The sequence below is a fragment of the Solea solea genome, chromosome 16 (assembly GCF_958295425.1).
Source record: "Solea solea chromosome 16, fSolSol10.1, whole genome shotgun sequence".
Lineage (NCBI taxonomy): Eukaryota > Metazoa > Chordata > Actinopteri > Pleuronectiformes > Soleidae > Solea > Solea solea.
In genome coordinates, this window is record NC_081149.1 from 8534599 (window position 1) to 8553358 (window position 18760).

The 18760-nt window shown below is 40.3% G+C and overlaps 3 protein-coding genes across 4 annotated transcripts in view; 2 read left to right on the forward strand and 1 right to left on the reverse strand.

The window, feature by feature from the left end:
• elfn1a (extracellular leucine-rich repeat and fibronectin type III domain containing 1a) overlaps positions 1-18760 on the forward strand; it is an 86459-nt gene that overhangs the window by 48052 nt on the left and 19647 nt on the right. Inside the window, exon 2 of the mRNA XM_058653731.1 lies at positions 11990-12080. The gene's annotated coding sequence lies outside the window, so the exon portion shown is untranslated. The remainder of the gene's footprint in view (positions 1-11989; positions 12081-18760) is intronic.
• Positions 1980-5511, forward strand: LOC131475534 (uncharacterized). Its single transcript, XM_058653732.1, has 9 exons — positions 1980-2341; positions 3235-3337; positions 3415-3643; positions 3730-4000; positions 4092-4273; positions 4390-4466; positions 4556-4651; positions 4734-4882; positions 5093-5511. The coding sequence occupies exons 1-7, from the start codon at positions 2057-2059 to the stop codon at positions 4561-4563; spliced, it is 1155 nt and encodes a 384-aa protein (XP_058509715.1). The 5' UTR covers positions 1980-2056; the 3' UTR covers positions 4564-4651; positions 4734-4882; positions 5093-5511.
• On the reverse strand, positions 5252-6731 carry LOC131475535 (P2X purinoceptor 7-like). Of its 2 annotated transcripts, none has more exons than XM_058653733.1 (4): positions 6422-6731; positions 6020-6089; positions 5576-5730; positions 5252-5414 (listed from the first exon to the last, which is right to left on the reverse strand). In XM_058653733.1, the coding sequence occupies exons 1-4, from the start codon at positions 6547-6549 to the stop codon at positions 5252-5254; spliced, it is 516 nt and encodes a 171-aa protein (XP_058509716.1). In that variant the 5' UTR covers positions 6550-6731. The 2 variants fall into 2 exon arrangements, with proteins under 2 accessions (XP_058509716.1, XP_058509717.1); XM_058653734.1 differs by having other exon boundaries at positions 5276-5414; positions 5572-5730.

Sequence of the window (18760 nt, forward strand, 5' to 3'; positions counted from 1 at the left end):
CTTCTTAAAAGTTTGACACTGAGATTTGTTGTTATCTTACAGCCGAAACAAAGCAGCAACCACGATGATGCAAGTGGCTTTGCTACCTCCAGACCAACACACTTGTTTTTTCCCATCCAGTGGCCATTGTGTTTTAGTTATGACCATATTATCACCCATTGGTGTGTTCTTCAGGTTGTTGACTCATTACTTATTTAAAGCAGCAGAAAACATGGAGCTTTTTTGACCTGATGTGAAGTAATTAATGCAGTATTTACTGATATTTTTACACTGCAATAAAACCATTCACTCATTCACTTTATCCTCCATATGAGGATCCCAGCTGACAGGGCGTAAGGTCGCCAGTCCATCACAAGGCCACATAGAGACAAACAAACTATCCACTCATATCAATTTAGAGTGTCCAATTTGCCCAAATCTGCATGTTTTTGGACCGTGAGAGGAAACCGGAGAAAACCCATGTGCACACAGGGAAAGGCTTTTGTTCCAACCAGGTCTTTTTGCGGCAGAGTTCTAACCTTCACCTTCACTGTGTGGCCATGATAAAACCATTGAACCAAATACAAATCTCACAATCAGTTATGGCCCAATACTGGCCAAAATGAGTGGATTGGTTAACAGAAAACAAATAGATAGGTAGGTAGGTAAGAAGGTATACTGATCCCCGTTCCCACCCAAGGCAGACATCTCTTTTTGTGGCTTTCATTGTATCGATCGAGTCCCTTGCTCCTCCATCACGCTGTCTTCAAGAGGAGGTTTTAGACACAAACTAAATTGCTTCATGCCTTTTAGACAATGAGCCCAGACTGCTGAAATGAAGCCCAGCAGGAACAACCACAACACTGTTTCAAGTCTATGTCTGTCCGTCTCTGTCTGTCTGTGGACAGATTCCGTCCCCACGTGCCAACGCTGCAAGACGCAGTTACAGTATACCATACAGGTACAAAGTTGAGATCAAGGCTGAGTTTGAATGCTCATGAGGACTCAGCACTTATGGAGCGATAGGGACTATTAAGTACTCAGGCATTGAAATGTCAGTGTGGTAATGGGTGTTGTCGTGGCTGTGATCACATCACTAGACAGCTGCTGGTCGGTGAAGGTTAAAAGAAGACAGTGTAAACCATTGAGCGTGTTGTCAGCTTGTATTACTTATTTTCATTTTCTGTGGGGAAAATGTAAATATTTATCTTGACATTGGTGTAGACCACATGCATCATTTTAAATCATCACAACCTGTTTGATTAATTTTGTGCGGTCACTTTAATTAACTTACCAGCTGGATACCACAGGAAGCTAACCACATTACAACACAGCCCATGTGTCAAAGTCAATACACGTTTTAGGATACTTTTTGGAAGATGGCTGGTGGTAACACCTGCTTCCCCATGGGTTTACCCAGGATGCGACACTTGCAGCAGCTACAGCCATTGCATTTAAACTAATTTAATTTTCAATATCTTTTTAGTTTCTGGAGTTTTCCATTAACGTATTAAGAATGCAGCAGGAGACTGTCTCAGTGAGATGCATTCACAAAAGCAAGAAAATGTCAATAACTTTGTCACCAGTGAGTGGCACCTGGGCTGATCATGCAGAACTTGCAAACACTCATTCATGGGAATTTTCCAGAGATTTCCCCGGTGTATTCACACACAAACTCACTCAAAGCGTTATTTGACTTGGGAAAAAAGTTTCCAAAAATGTACAAAGTGATACCTTTCACTCCTGAGCTTTCTTAAAGGCGACAAAGACCGGAAGCTCCAATTAACGCTGCGTTTGTGTGTGTATCTGCGTCATTACCTCGTTTATGAAACCCTGAAGTTTCAGAACAAACAGTTCAGCCACTGCTGAGAAAATAGTGTTGTATTGTTGTCCTGGGCTCTGCCAAGCGGATCTGCACTTCCCGAAGCTGATGATGTCATCAGAAATCCTCAACACTCCTCTCACCACCGTAGCTCCTCCTGGTGCGGGCACTACTCCGGGCACATCCGGTTGCGTAAATTCAACCGCAGAAGAAGAACTAGTCTCGTTGTAGCTGCTGAGCATATCGGTTGAGAAAATGTCTTCGAAAAAAAGATCAGTTTGCTCTGTTCTGGGTTGTAGTAAACAAGGACAGACGCTCCACAAGCTCCCCACCAATGAGCAAACAAAAGCTCAGTGGATATTGTTCATTTTTGATGGGAATGTGCCTGCTACATTTCCCAAAATTCTCCATGTATGTGGCAACCACTTCACGGAGGATTGTTACACAAACTTCGCGCAATACAAAGCAGGGCACAGCACCACACTTCGCCTCAAAGAAGGAGCAGTACCTACAATACATGCTGGATTACCTGCAGCACAAGTAAGTATTTCAAACAGTAATACTGTCTTTGTGTGCTCGTTCTGCCGTTTAGCATTAGCGATAGCCGGCTACATGCTAAGCTACACGCGTTCGCTCGTGTTTCAATTGCGTGTATGGGTATGGTAAACACGGCTGTATTGTGGGTGACTAACCGGGGAGCACAGAGCTAAGCAGGCTTATCGCTGTAGAAGTTTGGGACCGTGTTCGCTCGTTTCAATTGCGTGTATGCGTCTCTCCATGCCGGTAAACACGGCTGTATTGTGGGTGACTAACCGGGGAGCACAGAGCTAAGCAGGCTAATCGCTGTAGAAGTTTGGGACCGTGTTCGCTCGTTTCAGTTGCGTGTATGCGTCTCTCCATGCCGGTAAACACGGTTGTATTGTGGGTGACTAACCGGGGAGCACAGAGCTAAGCAGGCTAATCGCTGTTGAAGTTTGGGACCGTGTTCGCTCGTTTCAATTGCGTGTATGCGTCTCTCCATGCCGGTAAACACGGCTGTATTGTGGGTGACTAACCGGGGAGCACAGAGCTAAGCAGGCTAATCGCTGTAGAAGTTTGGGACCGTGTTCGCTCGTTTCAGTTGCGTGTATGCGTCTCTCCATGCCGGTAAACACGGTTGTATTGTGGGTGACTAACCGGGGAGCACAGAGCTAAGCAGGCTAATCGCTGTAGAAGTTTGGGACCGTGTTCGCTCGTTTCAATTGCGTGCATGTGTCTCTCTCACTTGTAAACACAACGTTATTCAGGCGGTGTTGGAAACGTGTGTTTATGTTAAAGTAGGGAACAAGTTATAGTCGAATTGGGGCAGATTCAGGAAAGTTAATGAAGTAGAAAGCCAGTCTTTTGAGCATGATCTGTATTATGGTTTTAACCTTTACTATTTTCCATACCAGGATCGTTTTATCCACACGGGCACACAAACAGAAGCTCCAAGTGTGAGAACATGTGCCACTCAACTGTCAATTGGGACCTTGAAAGCACACGTGCACTGCCAAAGTAAGTAGAATTGAAATTTCATAAGAACCAAATTATTGAAGAGCATGAAATGTTCACACATTGTATCTACTCCATAGGGACCCAGACACCAGTGTTGTCACATGAGACTGCTGGCACACAAACCACACTGCCGGAGTACATGTTTTCATCCACACCTATAAAGGTGCCAGGGTTTGGACCACAAAAAAGAGCACGTGTTGAGTCAGAGGAGGAAGAGGGATTCACCTCACCAGAGTCACAAGTCGACCCAAATGACCCAACCTTTACTCCTGGCGGATCCCTAACAACACATGATTCAACAATGTTGTAAGTACTGACTTCAAGTTCACTAGGCATGTCACTTCAGGTCAAAGAAGTGAGGCTAAATGCTTTTTGTCTTGTTACATTTGTAGGACGGAAAGTGCTGTATACATGGATAAAAAATACATTGTATTTGAGTCCTGCCTGAGGGAGCTTTTTGACACATGTCCAGTGTGCAAGAGAAATTGCGAAGTGCAGCAGCAACAGAAGGGCACGTATGTTGCATTTCATCAAACGTGTCCAAAATGCAACTACTCCAGGAAGTGGCAAAGTCAGCCCATGATTAAGAACACCCCAGTTGGCAATGTACAGTTATCTGCTGCTACATATTTCACTGGTGCATCCTTCATCCAGCTGGAAAAGGTATTACTATTAATGTTTTGTCGTCCAAATCATATGACACTTTCGACCAATAAACAATTACTAAACACTGTTTGTATTATTGTTATGTTAGCTATGCCGCGCCTTGCAGCTCCAGATTTCTCATTATGACACCTTCCGGAAACATGCAAGGAAATACCTGGAACCTGCAATCGTCCACAAGTGGAAGAGTGACCAGCAGGTCCTTTTCTCCACATTGAAACCGGGGGGGGGGGAAAGTTCAAGTTGCAGGAGACATGCGTGCAGATTCTCCAGGTAATGAAAAAAATCAGACCATCATCAAAATCATAAATACCACTTGTAAACATAAAAAAAATATCAATCACTAGTTTTTTTCAAGAAATGAATTCATATTGTTCTGTTTACTTCAGGGCACTCTGCAAAATTTGGGAGCTATTCCTTGATGCACATGGACAGCAACAAAATTTTGGACCTCCAGCTAGTTCAGGTGTGTAGGATTCTCGTGACATTTTACTTTGAAGAAAGATATGTTTTTAATTTGTTGCTTCTACTTTGTGTTTGCAATTCTCTCAACAGAGCAATGAAGTGGGTGGTAGCTACCACATGGAAAAGGAGGGATTACGACGAAGTCTGTACTACAGTGCAACGTCCTCAACATCGGGCCCAGAGAAGGTGGCAAAGTGGACATCATAACCGTTGGAACTAAAAATCAAAACAAGACTGTCTCATTGATTGGAATCTTTATATTACATAGGTTGTACCTTGCATCCATGCATCACAACGAAAATTCCAGCCGTGAGCAGGCAACAACAGCTTTAGGCCAAGCTGTCTACAGAGTGTCGTATTCGAAGGCCAAGAAGGGAGAACCCACCGCAAAGCCGGTCAAAACAGACCCCACGTACAGTAAGTCACTAAAATGTTTTATTTACATTGAATAAAATGTTTTACAAATACTGACAAACTTTTTTTGACTTTTTTTTCTTTCTTATTAACTTAAATTAACACCTAACACAACAAAGAACCCATTTAAATTTAAATAGCTGAAAATGTAATGACACAGTAAAGAAATTACTGTCTGAATGTAATGTCATGGTTCTCTGTTACATTTTAAAGACTATGTGGCTGAATTGATGAGGCTGGTGTTCGAGGAGGTGATGGAGGACCCAGAGTCTTTCGCTGAGGACATGAGGAAGATCGCCATCCCAGAGACCCTGTCAGCCCAGTATGACAGACCCTCAAAGGAGGAAGTCATTGCCTCACACGTGACCCGCTTCAGTCAAGGGGTGGGCGGAAGCCAACATATTGTCCAGCCAGATCAGGAAACTCCTGGCGTATCCGGCACACGACACACGACGAGATGACAACTCGTACACGTCGTCCCAAATATCCCCAGCACCAGCTGACAAAGCTGCGGTATGCTAAATGCCGGTAGCGACTGGAAAGTGGATAGAAATGTAAAAAAAATTAAATGCTGCTCTTGCACTGTGCACATTTTGTGCAAAAAGTTTTTATTAAACATTTCTAAGACACAATTCTTTTATCACTTATGTGTGTTATGATTTAAATATGCCTCTTATTTGTATGTTACATACATACTCGTGTATTGTTCTTCCCCGCAAAGGCCCATAGTCTGCCCGGTAGATGTTGTTCATGTTCTGCAGTGTGTATGGGTTCAAGCAGTTAGGCTCCAGGCCTGGATGGTAGATCATGCATGTTGGTGTGTCCGGAAGTTCATTCATTCTTCGGATAACCTAAAAAGGGGCAGAGCAATACTGTTACAGTAATGGCATAGAGTAATTAGGTGAAAATAGCTGGATCACTCAAAAAAGTGATGGATTATTACTGTAAAAAGGTTGGTACAATCATAGTTACAGACAGGATTAAAGAAAATGGAGCTACATTATAGGGCACTGGCCTAATTACAGGATTGAAAATAGTTAAATTTGTACTACATTGCTTTATAAAAAAATAAATCTAAACTAACATTTACTAATCCATTATTTTACAACACTTAGTTATTGCTTATGGGCAAAATAATACCTTAAGTGTTTCTCTACAGCAGACGTTCTCCCCTTCTGTGGGCATCGTCATGCAGTTCCCACAAGTGCACCTTCCAGAGATACAGTATTGTGTATGAAAAGTACAGTAACACATTTCATAGATTCAAGAGTTCTATTCATCAGTTACTCATATTACGTACAGGGGAACAAAACTACTTTCATCACAGTCCCACCAGATATCTACACAAAATGTTAAAATGAGCGTTTCACCAAACAGCAAGTGATAAAATCTAAATAGAAAACAAAAAGACATGTACAGGTATTGCTGTAGCTTATACTTAGAAAAAATGGTGGGGGGAGGGGCGGGTTATCAAGCCTCAACCAGTGTCTCCCTACAATTAACCACATACAGTATTGGGAATATACACAGAGAAAACATTACCATTCTGAGGCGTCCTGCAGCAGTCTTTGTTGTGGAGGTGTTTCACTTGCGACAGTATCTTCTGTCTCTGGGTCAGACTCCGGGTCAAATGTGTAAGGGATTACGGCGCGGGGTCGTGACACAGCCATTTAACAATGTTTTGATAATGACGAGCAGAGCATCAATCGTGCCAGAGGGAGAGCTGCGTATCTGATTTATTTGATTTCTGGCTCTAATAACAAAAAAGCAATTAAGACTGTCAATGTTTGGTCTTCCTTTTCTTTCTCTTTTTAATAACTCATCAGCTACCCTGGCAAAGTTTTATTTCTCCTGTTTTTTTGTAATGTAACCGTATTTCAATAAAGTTGTTTAAAAAAAAAAAAAAAAAAAAAAAAAAGAGCTGCGTATCTGAGAGCTGACGTTCTAAACACGTCACTTCCAGGTACCTGGCCAATCACAGGAAAGTGGGAAAGCTCTCGTTGGCTGGCCAATCACAACACAGTCCACGTTCTGGGGGGGTGGTTTTGGTCTGAAACAGCGCGGCTGACGAGAGCGTCAGTGAGGAGATATTTTGATCGGCTCGTTTGCAGCGATTAGAAGGTTTTTAATCATGAAAACAAGTTAATATATGTAAGTAGACCTCCATAACTAACATATATGTGTGATACAAGCATTCGATGTCGCCTTTAAATTCAGCCCCAACAGACAATTTCAGGAAAACAGACGTCAATGCACATCTGAAAAAGGAGGTTTGACTGATTTAGAAAATCTACTTTTATTGTTTTATTACTATTTTAATTTTTCATTTCCAATCAAACGTTATTTGTATAGCACTAAATCACATTATTTCAAGGCACTGTACATAGCAAGACAGAAACCTTAACTAGGGATCAGTGAAAAGAAAACACTCCCTTTTAACAAGAATAAATCTCTGACAGACCCAGACTCAAAAATGTGCAGCCATTTGCCTAGACCGGTTGGGGTGAAAGGAAAAATGGGGGACAGAGGAGTGGTGGGGGAGAGAAAGGGAAAGAGTGATAATTTAACCCATTTATTGTTAGAGATAATAATTATACAATATGATGTTGTATGTTTCTGTCTGTTCGTAATCATTTGGACCATGAGTACAACGTAATACATTCTAAATTTCAGTTTTATCTGTATTACATTTCGACAGCATTTCTAAAATAGGACATTTAGACCCAAACAAATACTGAATATTTCCAGTGGGACCAAAGTTATCTCATTGAGAGCTGGCAGATATTTGAATTCTGGAGATGTTGCGTCAAGCTGTGGACTACGACAAGCTATTTCTGTCCTCATATCCATGAGTGCTTGTGTGCACGTCAGCAGCTGAGTAGAATCAGTCAGATCAGTGCCGGTGCTCAACCCTTCAGTACTCTGGGTCAACATCTTGGAGATGTGCCACAAAAAAAAAATCCCAGCTCCTCGAGACAATATGGGTTTTGTCTGTTTCTATTCACCACCTACTCCACTTTTCTTTTTTTTTTTCAGCATTGCTTCCTTCAGGGCATCAACCTCGCCCATCCTCCCATAGTTTTGGTTTAAAAGTGAGATAAATTCTTCTTCAACTCTTAATGTTCTCAATTAAAAGTGACATTTCAGGTTTCTTGTGTAGTAAAAACGATTCCTGAGAGAAAAACGGATATCATCAAAATTGCATTTTCTTTATGATCTGCCTTCATCTTACTGTGACCCATGACCTGGGAGTTCACTGAGAGAACAGTGCAACCAGTGGCTTTTCACCTCATGGCTGATATGGACCACAGGGCAAAAGCCAAACAGTTGTGCAACATTAAAGGACCCATCTCTACATTTCCACCTACACAGTACAACCACTGTAAATATAAGAGCAGCCAGTGCATCCAAAATCAATACTGCTGTAGGATAACAAGCAAGCAGTCAAAGCAGAAACTTGACCTCATGTGTAGCTGTCGTTCCCTTCTGGGGACAGTAAACATTTAAATGATATCACATATGTATCATATAGGATCCATATAATGGAGATTGAATTGAATTAGAATATATATATATACATATACATATACATATATATATATGCCCTATGATTGGTCAAAGTCTCATCATTAGACATTAGACTTACTTTGCGATAACACCAGTCTTACAGTCATTAGTATATTATTTCTCAACAATTAAACACTTTTTAAGAGAAAAAAAGCTCCTTCTTTCTTGCAATGGTGATGGACAGATTAGGTCAGGCAGGAGTCTCCATGGACAATGTCATTTGCAGATGATATTTTAATCTATAGTGAGAGTAGGGGACAGTGAGACAAGGTGGTACGGTGACAATGCAAGGAGTCCAGTTTAAATGCATTGGGTCAACCATCCAAAGCAATGGACAATGCACAAAAGAGGTGAAGTAGAGTGTGCAGGCAGGACGGAGTGGGTGGAGACGAATGTCATGGATGATGCGTGACAGAACGATAGCTGCAAAGGTGAAAGGGACGTTCTATAAGACTGTAGTGAGACCTGCTATGATGCACTGTCTAAAAGCCAGGAGGTGGAGCTGGAGATGCTGAGATTGTCATTGGGAGTGACCAGGATGGACAGGATTAGAAAATTAGCATATGTGAGGAACAACTCTGGTGCATAGTGATTATATTGGACAAAGGATGACCACAGAGAAGGTTCATGGATGTTTTCAAGGAGGACATGAGGACAGTTGAACAGATGAGGACACAAGGGATAGGGCAAGATGGAGGCAGATGATCCACTGTGGTGAGTCCAAGAGAAGCAGAGACTTCCTGCTCATACAACTGCATTTACATGCAGCTAATTTTAAACATCACTGATGTCAATATGATAAACCTGTAATTATCTGCTGCAATGAGAGATAGGAAGAATAATTATTTTCTTCCACACGTTGAACTCTCCTTTAAATCAAGAGGAGTGACATAAATTCAATACTTCACTTGTGGTGTTGTCGCCACACTGGACATGTGTGAATGTGTTCTGAGGGGAAAGTCTTTAAAAACTCAGTGAAAGAGAATGAAAAAAAGCAGAGAGATCCCTCTTGGTTGATGCATGGCAGCAGGGGCAGCTGCAGGACTGACCCTGCCAAAGACAGAGAGCTTCCCATGCCTGTTCAATGCCCTAAAATGGGTCATTGAACAGATAAATGGCGTCATTATGATGAGTAATTAAAAGAAAACTGCTGAAGATTCCCAAAGTCCCCTTTTTTCCTCTTGGTTCCGCTGCTTTCTGTGTTTCACAGGCCTTTGCTGAAAGACAGCTGCCTTGGGCCACTTAAACTATCACCCCTTTCACTGGAATGCAAATAGCAGCCATCGCAGCTAATTGATTCGCACTATCTATTGTCCTCTCGTTTACTGAAAATCCAGCCACTGTTGCAGATTTACGTTACTGATTGTCGGAGGCAGAATTTCGCCCCTTTTGTTATCATCTGATGATGTGTCGAACACACTGAATCACGGGGGACAAGACCACAGGATTGTTATATTAAGACCAAGAGCCAAGAGAAGTAATATGAATACTGATTGTGCCACATGTGCATGGAGGTATTAATATGTATGAAGGTGGAAAAACTGCAGCACTCAATAGCTGCATGTTTGACACATGTCAAAGAAATAATTATTACATAGCATGTATAAACACATACAAATCAGCCGTCACTCTTTATTACAAAAGTTTTCTTTCCCCATCATTTTAACTTCCAATAAAAATGCAAGAACATGTGCAAATGAGACTCTCCCCCCCCGCGGGTGGCATATGCTGCACATTCACAAAATGTGGAGGAGGTGAACTGATGTTTGATTAATGAGTAAAAAACAATTCATTAGTGAAACTAACTTGGGTGACACTGGGAAGTGAAATGGAGGATTTCATTACCTTGTGCTTTTTAGAAGGTTAATGAGGTGGTTCCGAATCTTTGGGGCTTGGGGAAAAAAAAAAAAATTGACATGAAAATAAACATTCATAGTGTGCTGCTGAATTCATTTTGGAGGCTGTGATTCCAAAAGAAGGTTATTCTCTGAATAAGCAGCTTTTTTTATTTATTACATGGCCCATTAAGGTCGGCCCCTGTGGACTGGCCTGGATCATTGACTTCAGAGTTTAAACATGAGGGAATCGGTGGTATCCAGTGATGATGTTGCATATGAAAACACATGGTGTTCTGCAGGTACAACATGAAAGGCCTTCTCTGGAGCTATTATGGATTGTACCTTTCTCCGCTATTAATGAAACGTGGCAGACCATGTGAAAGAGGACTTAACAATTTAGCACCGAGCGTATCGCAGACGTCACATTTGCACAAGCGCATTTTGCATTACTGCAATTGCGTGATGGTTTGTGCTACCGGAAAAATTCAATGATTTCTGAAAGCTGAGAAGTTGCACGTCAAAGCCAACATGTGGTGATGCGAATCACCATCTTTGTCACGAGAGAGGCGAGAGTTGGAAAAACGCCTGGGCATACAGTAGTTTCCATTTGTTGTCCTGTTTTTGCACATTGAGACAATGACTCCAACAAATGTTATTTTAAATATGTTTTATACTAAAGCACTTACTGACAGGAGAATTTATGGCCCTTTTATGGTTAAAATAAGTAAATAAAAAGTCCAGATGGAGTGAGACTAAGCAACATATCATTGTCCTGACCAGTGACATATGATTATCAATATACAAGCCCCAAATATCATCATTTTATTCTGAAAAATGTGCACTCTAAATGGGTTTCACTTATCAGTTCCCATGGTGGAACATGAATGAGGGTAGCATGAATATAACATGAAGTTGACTGCAAAATAAAGTCAGAGACCACTGAAAAGAATCCTGGATTTGGTTCAGGTTTGGTTCAGTTCAGAACTTTATTGTCCCTAAAGGGGGGGGGGGGGGATTTTGGTTTGCAGCAGTGGTTCAAGACACAAGACAGAACACAAAATATTGCAAGCAACCACCTGGCAAAATTCAGCCGCAAGAGTTTTTGTCCACCAAGGATTTGGCTGATTGATTCACTGCATTATTTGCACTTGGAACAAAATAAAACTTGTAGCTCCAACCTGATGGTGGGAGAAGTACAAATCCATCCAATAGAGGACGGCCATTGCTGGCTAAAATTGCCTTTTCTCACTAACTGTCTGTTCCAAATTTCTGACATAGATGGCTGCTATATTTCATTATTATCTTGCTGGCTGTATGAATAATACAGAGCAGACGACTTGACTCATATTGAGAGGTTACCATACAAGAGACAAGAGAGAAGGTTAAAATAGACTCAATGAATGACCTGTAAAATAAAAGCATCAGAGTTTTGTTGACATTAAAAGCGCTCAGTCTCTTCTTGCAGATTGCAGTTGTGTTCAGGTCGGCATTTAGGGTTCTTGTCCATTTTCTGCTCTTTATTTAGACAAATATTGTGATGAGTTATTATAGGATTGTCATGCAAATGATTATTTATCGCAATACCGGACAAACCAAAATGACATTCCCTCGTTCTTACATTTCACAACCTGGATGTAAAACACTGTTGTCCACGTGGGCAGCTGAGAAACAGCATGCTAAACTCTGCCTCCATTATTTTCCTCAGAGTTCAAGACAAGAACCTCCAGAACATCCGTACAGCTGGAAGACACCAGGGATGCTCTCTCTCGCTGAGCACTTGAGCCTGGAGTACAGAGGTGAGCAAAGGTATTTGGTAAACGGCCGCTGTGTCAACAGTGGCTCTGCATGAGCAAACAGGAGGATAAGAGGATCACAGAGAATTCATCGCTAATCCACTGGTCAGTAAACAAGACAAGTACAGTGCAGTGCCAAAGACAAGGTTATGAGAGTGGACAGTCAAGGTGGACGTGTGTTATATTCAGGTATCAGTGTCTGCTTTTTGAGGGGGCAGGATTTTTATTTTCAAAACCATTGTACCATACAGTTCATTTTCTTTTTATCTGTTTTCAAACACCTCATTTAATGACAAATGGTTTTGTCTTTAATGCAATTAATTCAGTGAAAAACCTTTCCTCCCCTAAGGACTTAAAGTTTTCTTATGCCTCATTAGAGTCATCACCGTTTACCGTTGAAGTTGTGATATGATGTATATGTGCACACGGAACAATTAGAGCTAATTAACAGGCCTTTCACAAAGATGTGGCCTTGAAATCTGAATCATTCCTGACCCACTTTCTGGCTACATACATTTTTTTAACAGCCTGCACAACCTTTCTTCTCATCTCATCCACTAGTTACTCAACTAGTCTGTCATGTAAGCAGAACATATGGGAAGTGCCCTGTTGCATCTAATTTAACACCTTCCTCTTGCTATTTACTCAAATATTGCTGAAATAATGCATTGTACAATACCAGGATCACTGGTTTGATATCTTTACTGACCATATAAATTAAATTAAAAAAGCATAAGAGAGGAAAATGTGATATTTAGTCCACAATGCCTTGGATATATTGACATGAAATCCACAGCTATTAACAAAAACAGTGTCCATTTGACTAACACTTTGGTTCTAGCATAAAATATGGGGTAGGTAATATATTTTTGCTATTATTGCTCAATAATCCCATAACAATGTGTTATTTTTATAAATAACAAGTGATCTGAGCGAGAACTAGACTATCACACTCAATAAAAGTTCTGTTTCCAAACTTGTTGGTCTGTAATGGGAGACACTGACCAATCAGAGGCTCCATTTCATTTGGGGGAAGGGGCACTACTATTTGCTGTTTGACAGCAGCACTACAGGAACTAGTATTAGAAATTAAGGACTTTGATGGGAAGTTTGTGAATTATTTCCAACGCAGGAGCCAGAATGTACAGTAAATGGAAGTACGATTTGGCCCCCACAGGAGCTTGCAGGGCTAAACAAACCTGGTTCAAGTGTCTGATTTCAGCCAATCAATCTCTGTTGGTAAACAGCTGGTAAAATCTCCTCACATTAAAAAGTCTTCTCCTTACAGCCTGTTGCATGTTGCTATGCTGTTTGTGACCATGACTCTGGCGGCCTGACGGTTAATTTGTCTTCTTCCCACAGTCCAAAAAGATTTGGGGATTGGGCAAATTGGACACTCTAAATTGACGCCTTTCGCCCTATGTCAGCTGGAATTGGCACCAGCCCCCCCGTCCCTCATGTGGAGGATAATGTGATAGTTTCAATGTTTCAGTGTCAGTACTTTAACAACAGGTCACTTTATCACCTCACACCCTCACTGCTACAGAAGGACTTGTTTTATATAGAGGCCATAAATGAACATTTTGACATAATATTAGGAGACAAATGAATGAATGGTGTTTTACTGTGGAAGCAAATGCACAAACATGCGTCTGCAGGAACGTTTTAGCACCAAGAAAAATGTCCCTGGTTCTTAAAGTTCCTGGACCTCTGTAGTGGAAATGCAAGTAAATAACTGTGAAATAGAGTTTAGAGTGATTGCCTCAGGTTATTTGTCACGTATGACACACGTGTGTGTCTTTGTGTAGAGAGCCTCCATCCCAAAACATTAATAACATGGAGACATTAACTGTTTTTTTCTTGCAATCTCGCCTTCTGCAGCTGTAACAAGGGAGGCAAAAAAAAAATGCCATCAGCATGAACATATGCTGTTCGTTTTTGTCATTTCTAACTCGTTTAAAATGTCACAACCACAGTCCCAGCGCCCATTAAACAAAAATAAAACTATATCAAATAGAGAGATACGATATTAAAACAGGCCCTGGAGAAGAATGACAATAATGACCGTGTTGTAGAAACAAAACAATGTTAAAAAAAACTTGTTTGCTTTCACACTGAACATAATACGTTCAGTGGGTCATGTATCCTCATCTTAATCTACTTAACAAGATATTTGCTGTACGCACTGATCTGCCAGAAACTTCCCAAATGGAAATGGAATTTGTTCTTTTTGTTGTGTGTCCTCACTGACCAAAGAAAGCCTCTTTATTCTATTATTGATGAATTTCTCTAAAAAGGAGACCTTGTGTTTTAGGTCATTGGCTTTCACATTTACATAACTCTATATAGGTTTTTTTTTTTTTTTCACATGGCAACAGCTACAGTATTTCTGTTGTTTTGTTTATTAAAACAAGAAGTTGAGTGACAATGAGCCTTTATATTGTCATAAAATGGACTTCAAACATTCAATCACTGGTGGATAAATCACTGACTGTCTTTCAAGTATGGCCAAAGGTTTTTTTGTTTGTTTATTTTTTATGTTGAACTGTCCAGAATCATTCCTGCTTTAAATATTAAACCACATTGTGCGTAATGAGAAACAATGTATACACTATTTATTGCCATTTTGAAACACGTTTGGCTGCAGATTAAAGCGCACAAAGCTACATTTCCACCACTGTCATTAAATCGAGGATGTAGTGCCACTGCTGTTGAGGCTGAGGTGTGTTGGTCCAGAGCTGGAGAGGGACCACAAAACTCCCAGTTTAATTATTTTATCTTAAAAGAGAGTGTCCAGAGCAATTTCCTTTTAGGGGGATCTATATTTCCTAGTTCCTCTGCAGAGTTACGTTCTTTTACTTCACTGGTTTGCCCAGAAGGAAATGTAAAAATACTCCCAATATTGTATTATACATTTATTATATACACTAGTATGTGCCTCTAGTTGCAGGATTTAGTTTATCCCGTGCAATCAGTATGACATTTAGCACGGAACACTCCATGATAAAGTTGATCATTCTCCGTCTCCGTTAAGCATTGGCCCGATCAAACTGAATGGTGCCAGCTCTTACATCAACCTGGATTCCTAATTGGTAGCTCTAGAGAAGAGTTATTTGAATGGATTACCGTAAAGAGCATCATGGATTAGCCAGCGAGAGACATGGATCCCGCGGGAGCCTTAAATTGCTCACATAAAGTGATTGTAAAACATCGGTATGGCTGGCAGTTATTGGGTTTCCCTCCTCATCAAAGATATTTAACCCTTCCTCATTACTTGCTCGTCGCATCAATATCACTCTGACCTGTTTCACCTCATGTGCATGCTGGCTGTGTTGCATTAGCATGTTGTACTGGTGCCATAGATTTGTGTATAAAACAATGGCCTAGTTTCCTCTTTCAGGAAGTAAGGATGTTGTAAATAGCCACCAGGGGGCGACTCCACTGGTTGCAGAAAGAACTCTGAATGGAATTCTTTGGGAAAATGAGCCTACTACACATAATTGGAAGTTTCAGGTTGTCTTCAAAAGCATGTGATGTCAATTTTGTAAATTATGTTCACACTTATTGGAAAATAGATGATAAAATATATGTCACATAGTAGCCTGGTTGCAGGGGATGGCTCTGAACTTTAACATGGCGCCAGACAAATATTGAGTTTGACTTCAGAAAGGGAGTTCCATTGCCGCTTAGTTGCTGCACATACTATGTGGCATTTTTGACGTAAGCTGCGTTTCCACTAAGCGGTACAGTGCAGTTGAGCTCGCAATGGTAGAGTGTGGTACGGTAAACCTTAGTATGTCTGCATAGATAGTGTGACATATCAGAGAGACACAGTTTAGCCAACTACAGATTAAACAAAAAAGAAAACTGTGACACAGCAAACACTGCGTGCTGACAACTGTCATTAAAAAGAGCCCTTCCATTCCATTCCATTCCATTGTTGCCCAGGAATCAGTAGGCTGAAGTGTGTCTTGCTCCGCCCCTTAGGTGTCGGACCTCTTTGCCCCAACTGGAGGTCGCCAAATAGTGGGATGACAGTATGGACCTTTGGCAGTTTAAATGCAAATAGTTGTACTGAGCTGAACCAAACTGTACTGTTTGGTGGAAATTGGGAAAGGATTGGTAAAATCTAGCATTAGGCAAATTGGTCACTCTAAATTGACCGTAGGTGTGAGTGTGAGGGTGAATGGTTGTTTGTCTCTATTTGACTGTGATGGACTGGCGATCTGTCCAGGGTGTACCCTGTATTTCGCTCTATGTCAGCTGGGATTGGCACCAGCAACCCTCATGTGGAGGATAAAGTGGTAGACGATGGATGAATGTATGGTTAAATCTTGTCATGATATAAAACCGTCATCTTCTTTTTGACCATAGGATCAAGGCAATGCACCACTCTGTCCATCATATTTTAGTTACTTGTTGGTTGATGACGTTGGTTTGATTTGATAACATTGGCACTGGACACTGCAGCAACCAATCAGGATAAAAGGAAATGAGACACACACGCTCATGCTGCCTCTTCACTGGTTCTGTGGTGGTGCTTCATTGGTGCATTTCACAGAGTCTACCTCAGACCGTCGTCAGTGCCAATGTACTGCACTGTCATTTCTAAAGGGTCCCTTGACCTATCCCGAGCCCCGTCAGTCCATTATGAGAATTATATCTGTCAGAATCATAGTTTGGAACAAAGGTGATCAACTGATGAACCTTCACATTTTTCATTTAATTGGCAAAATACAGAAATAGTCATAAGGACATTTTAATTTGAGCAACATTTGTTGTTTGAGTATTTGTTTTGTTGGCTGTGTGAACAAGCATGCAATATTATGGTCTTTATTTGCCAAAATATAATTAACTTGCAAAAAAAGGTAAACATACTGTATTATAATAAAAATCACGACACACAATATTTATAAAATATCTTTTTATTCAAATCTTCATAAAAGTAAGAAACATCATAAGATATAAAAGTACTAAAACTATATTACAATAATGTCTGCGCTGTTGAAGGAAACCCAGAACTAAATAACACAGTATTATTAATTTAAGTAACAAACAAATATTCAGCCTGCATGAACAAGAAATATTCATGGACTTATTCAAAATAAGACTTGAGTTATTAACACCAACACAGGGCTTGTTTTTAAAATGTCATCTCCACAACTTTACTTAAATCCTACTTTTTCCTAATAAAGAAATGCACAGGCAACCAGGCTGTGAGTCTGCCATGAGGAAGACAATCATGGAGAAAATGAGTAGAAGATTAGAACAGGACTACACGGTTTTGACAGACAGCTGTCGGCCATTTATTACAAAAATCCCTAATGATTTTTTTCCCTCTGTGTCGCTTAATAAAACGCTCTGACACCTCTCTCTTCCTGACAGAGGACTTTTCTCAAAATATGACACCTCAATTCGTCCCTCTCATTATGTGCCACTCATCCAGTCACAGGCTGAGGGAGACAGCAGCTCGTGTGTCTGCGTGTCTGTGAGTGAATGTAGTCCAACCATGTTTGATGAACACAACACGTTCTTCAGTGAGAAACGTAAAGATAACTGAGGCTTGGGTTTGTCGCCCTCGGAGTAGGATTAAAACCAAAGGCCACTCACCTTTAAAGACGGATCCCTGGCCATCTGCTTTCATATTTCCTCTTGTCAAACGCCGTGTTTAAAGCACTAAACTGCATGTGAAATGATTTTGTTGGACATTGCCCAGTGTGTTTTTAGTGTCGTAGGAAAACAGGTTTAAAGAGGAAAGATTTTGTGTCAAATATACAGTATCTCTGCTTTCCTATGTGTAACTTTTCAGTATAAACATATGTGCATTACAATACATACAATAGAAAATGCTACTATAACTATTGTATGGCAACAGTATGGTCGTCATTTTTCTAATATGGACACAATTTTAGGGTGATAAAATATATTTATTTATAAATAAATATAGTTATACTTACTTCTATAGTAATCACCGACTAATAGTGTGGTAATAACAATGAAAAAAAGACATGTGTGGTACAAAGTGAATGAGGAATTTTGATTTTATAATATGTAATTATCTTTCATGAGTCATCCTCACCAGCCATTTGTAATTTTCATTGCTAAGTTGTGGTGTTATCTTACTCATAACGTGGTTATTTGTGTATATTACTTTGGAAATAATGTGGTATTATCTTAATTGTATCATCTTATTTCCAAACTGTTAGTATTGTAGTATTACCATGTTATAAACCATTACCATACTATTACAGTGTACTTCAGGTTAACCCTTTAACACCTAAGCCTCAAATGTCTGTCTTGACTTTTAAACTTATTTAAACCATAAAAGGGCCAGAAAATGTCCTGTGAGTAAGTGCTTTTCCCCATTTTTCCAGAATGACTTCCAATATCTGGCAGTTATTTACTATTAACCAACATGTTAAAATGGTGTAATTAACAATTAACTAAAATTTGAACACCAGATTTTGCATGTTAAATTTAAAATTTTAATGGTATAAAACATTTAAAATAACATTTGGTTGAGGCTTTGTCTCAATGTCCAAAAAACTGAAATTACTGTAATAATCATACGTCTGCTTGTGTAACTTCTCAGCTTTCAGAAACTGCTGGTTACTCAGAAACTGTTGAGTAATTAAGGTGATGCAAAGTGCGCTTAAGTGTCACCAGGGTTAACTTTGTACTGA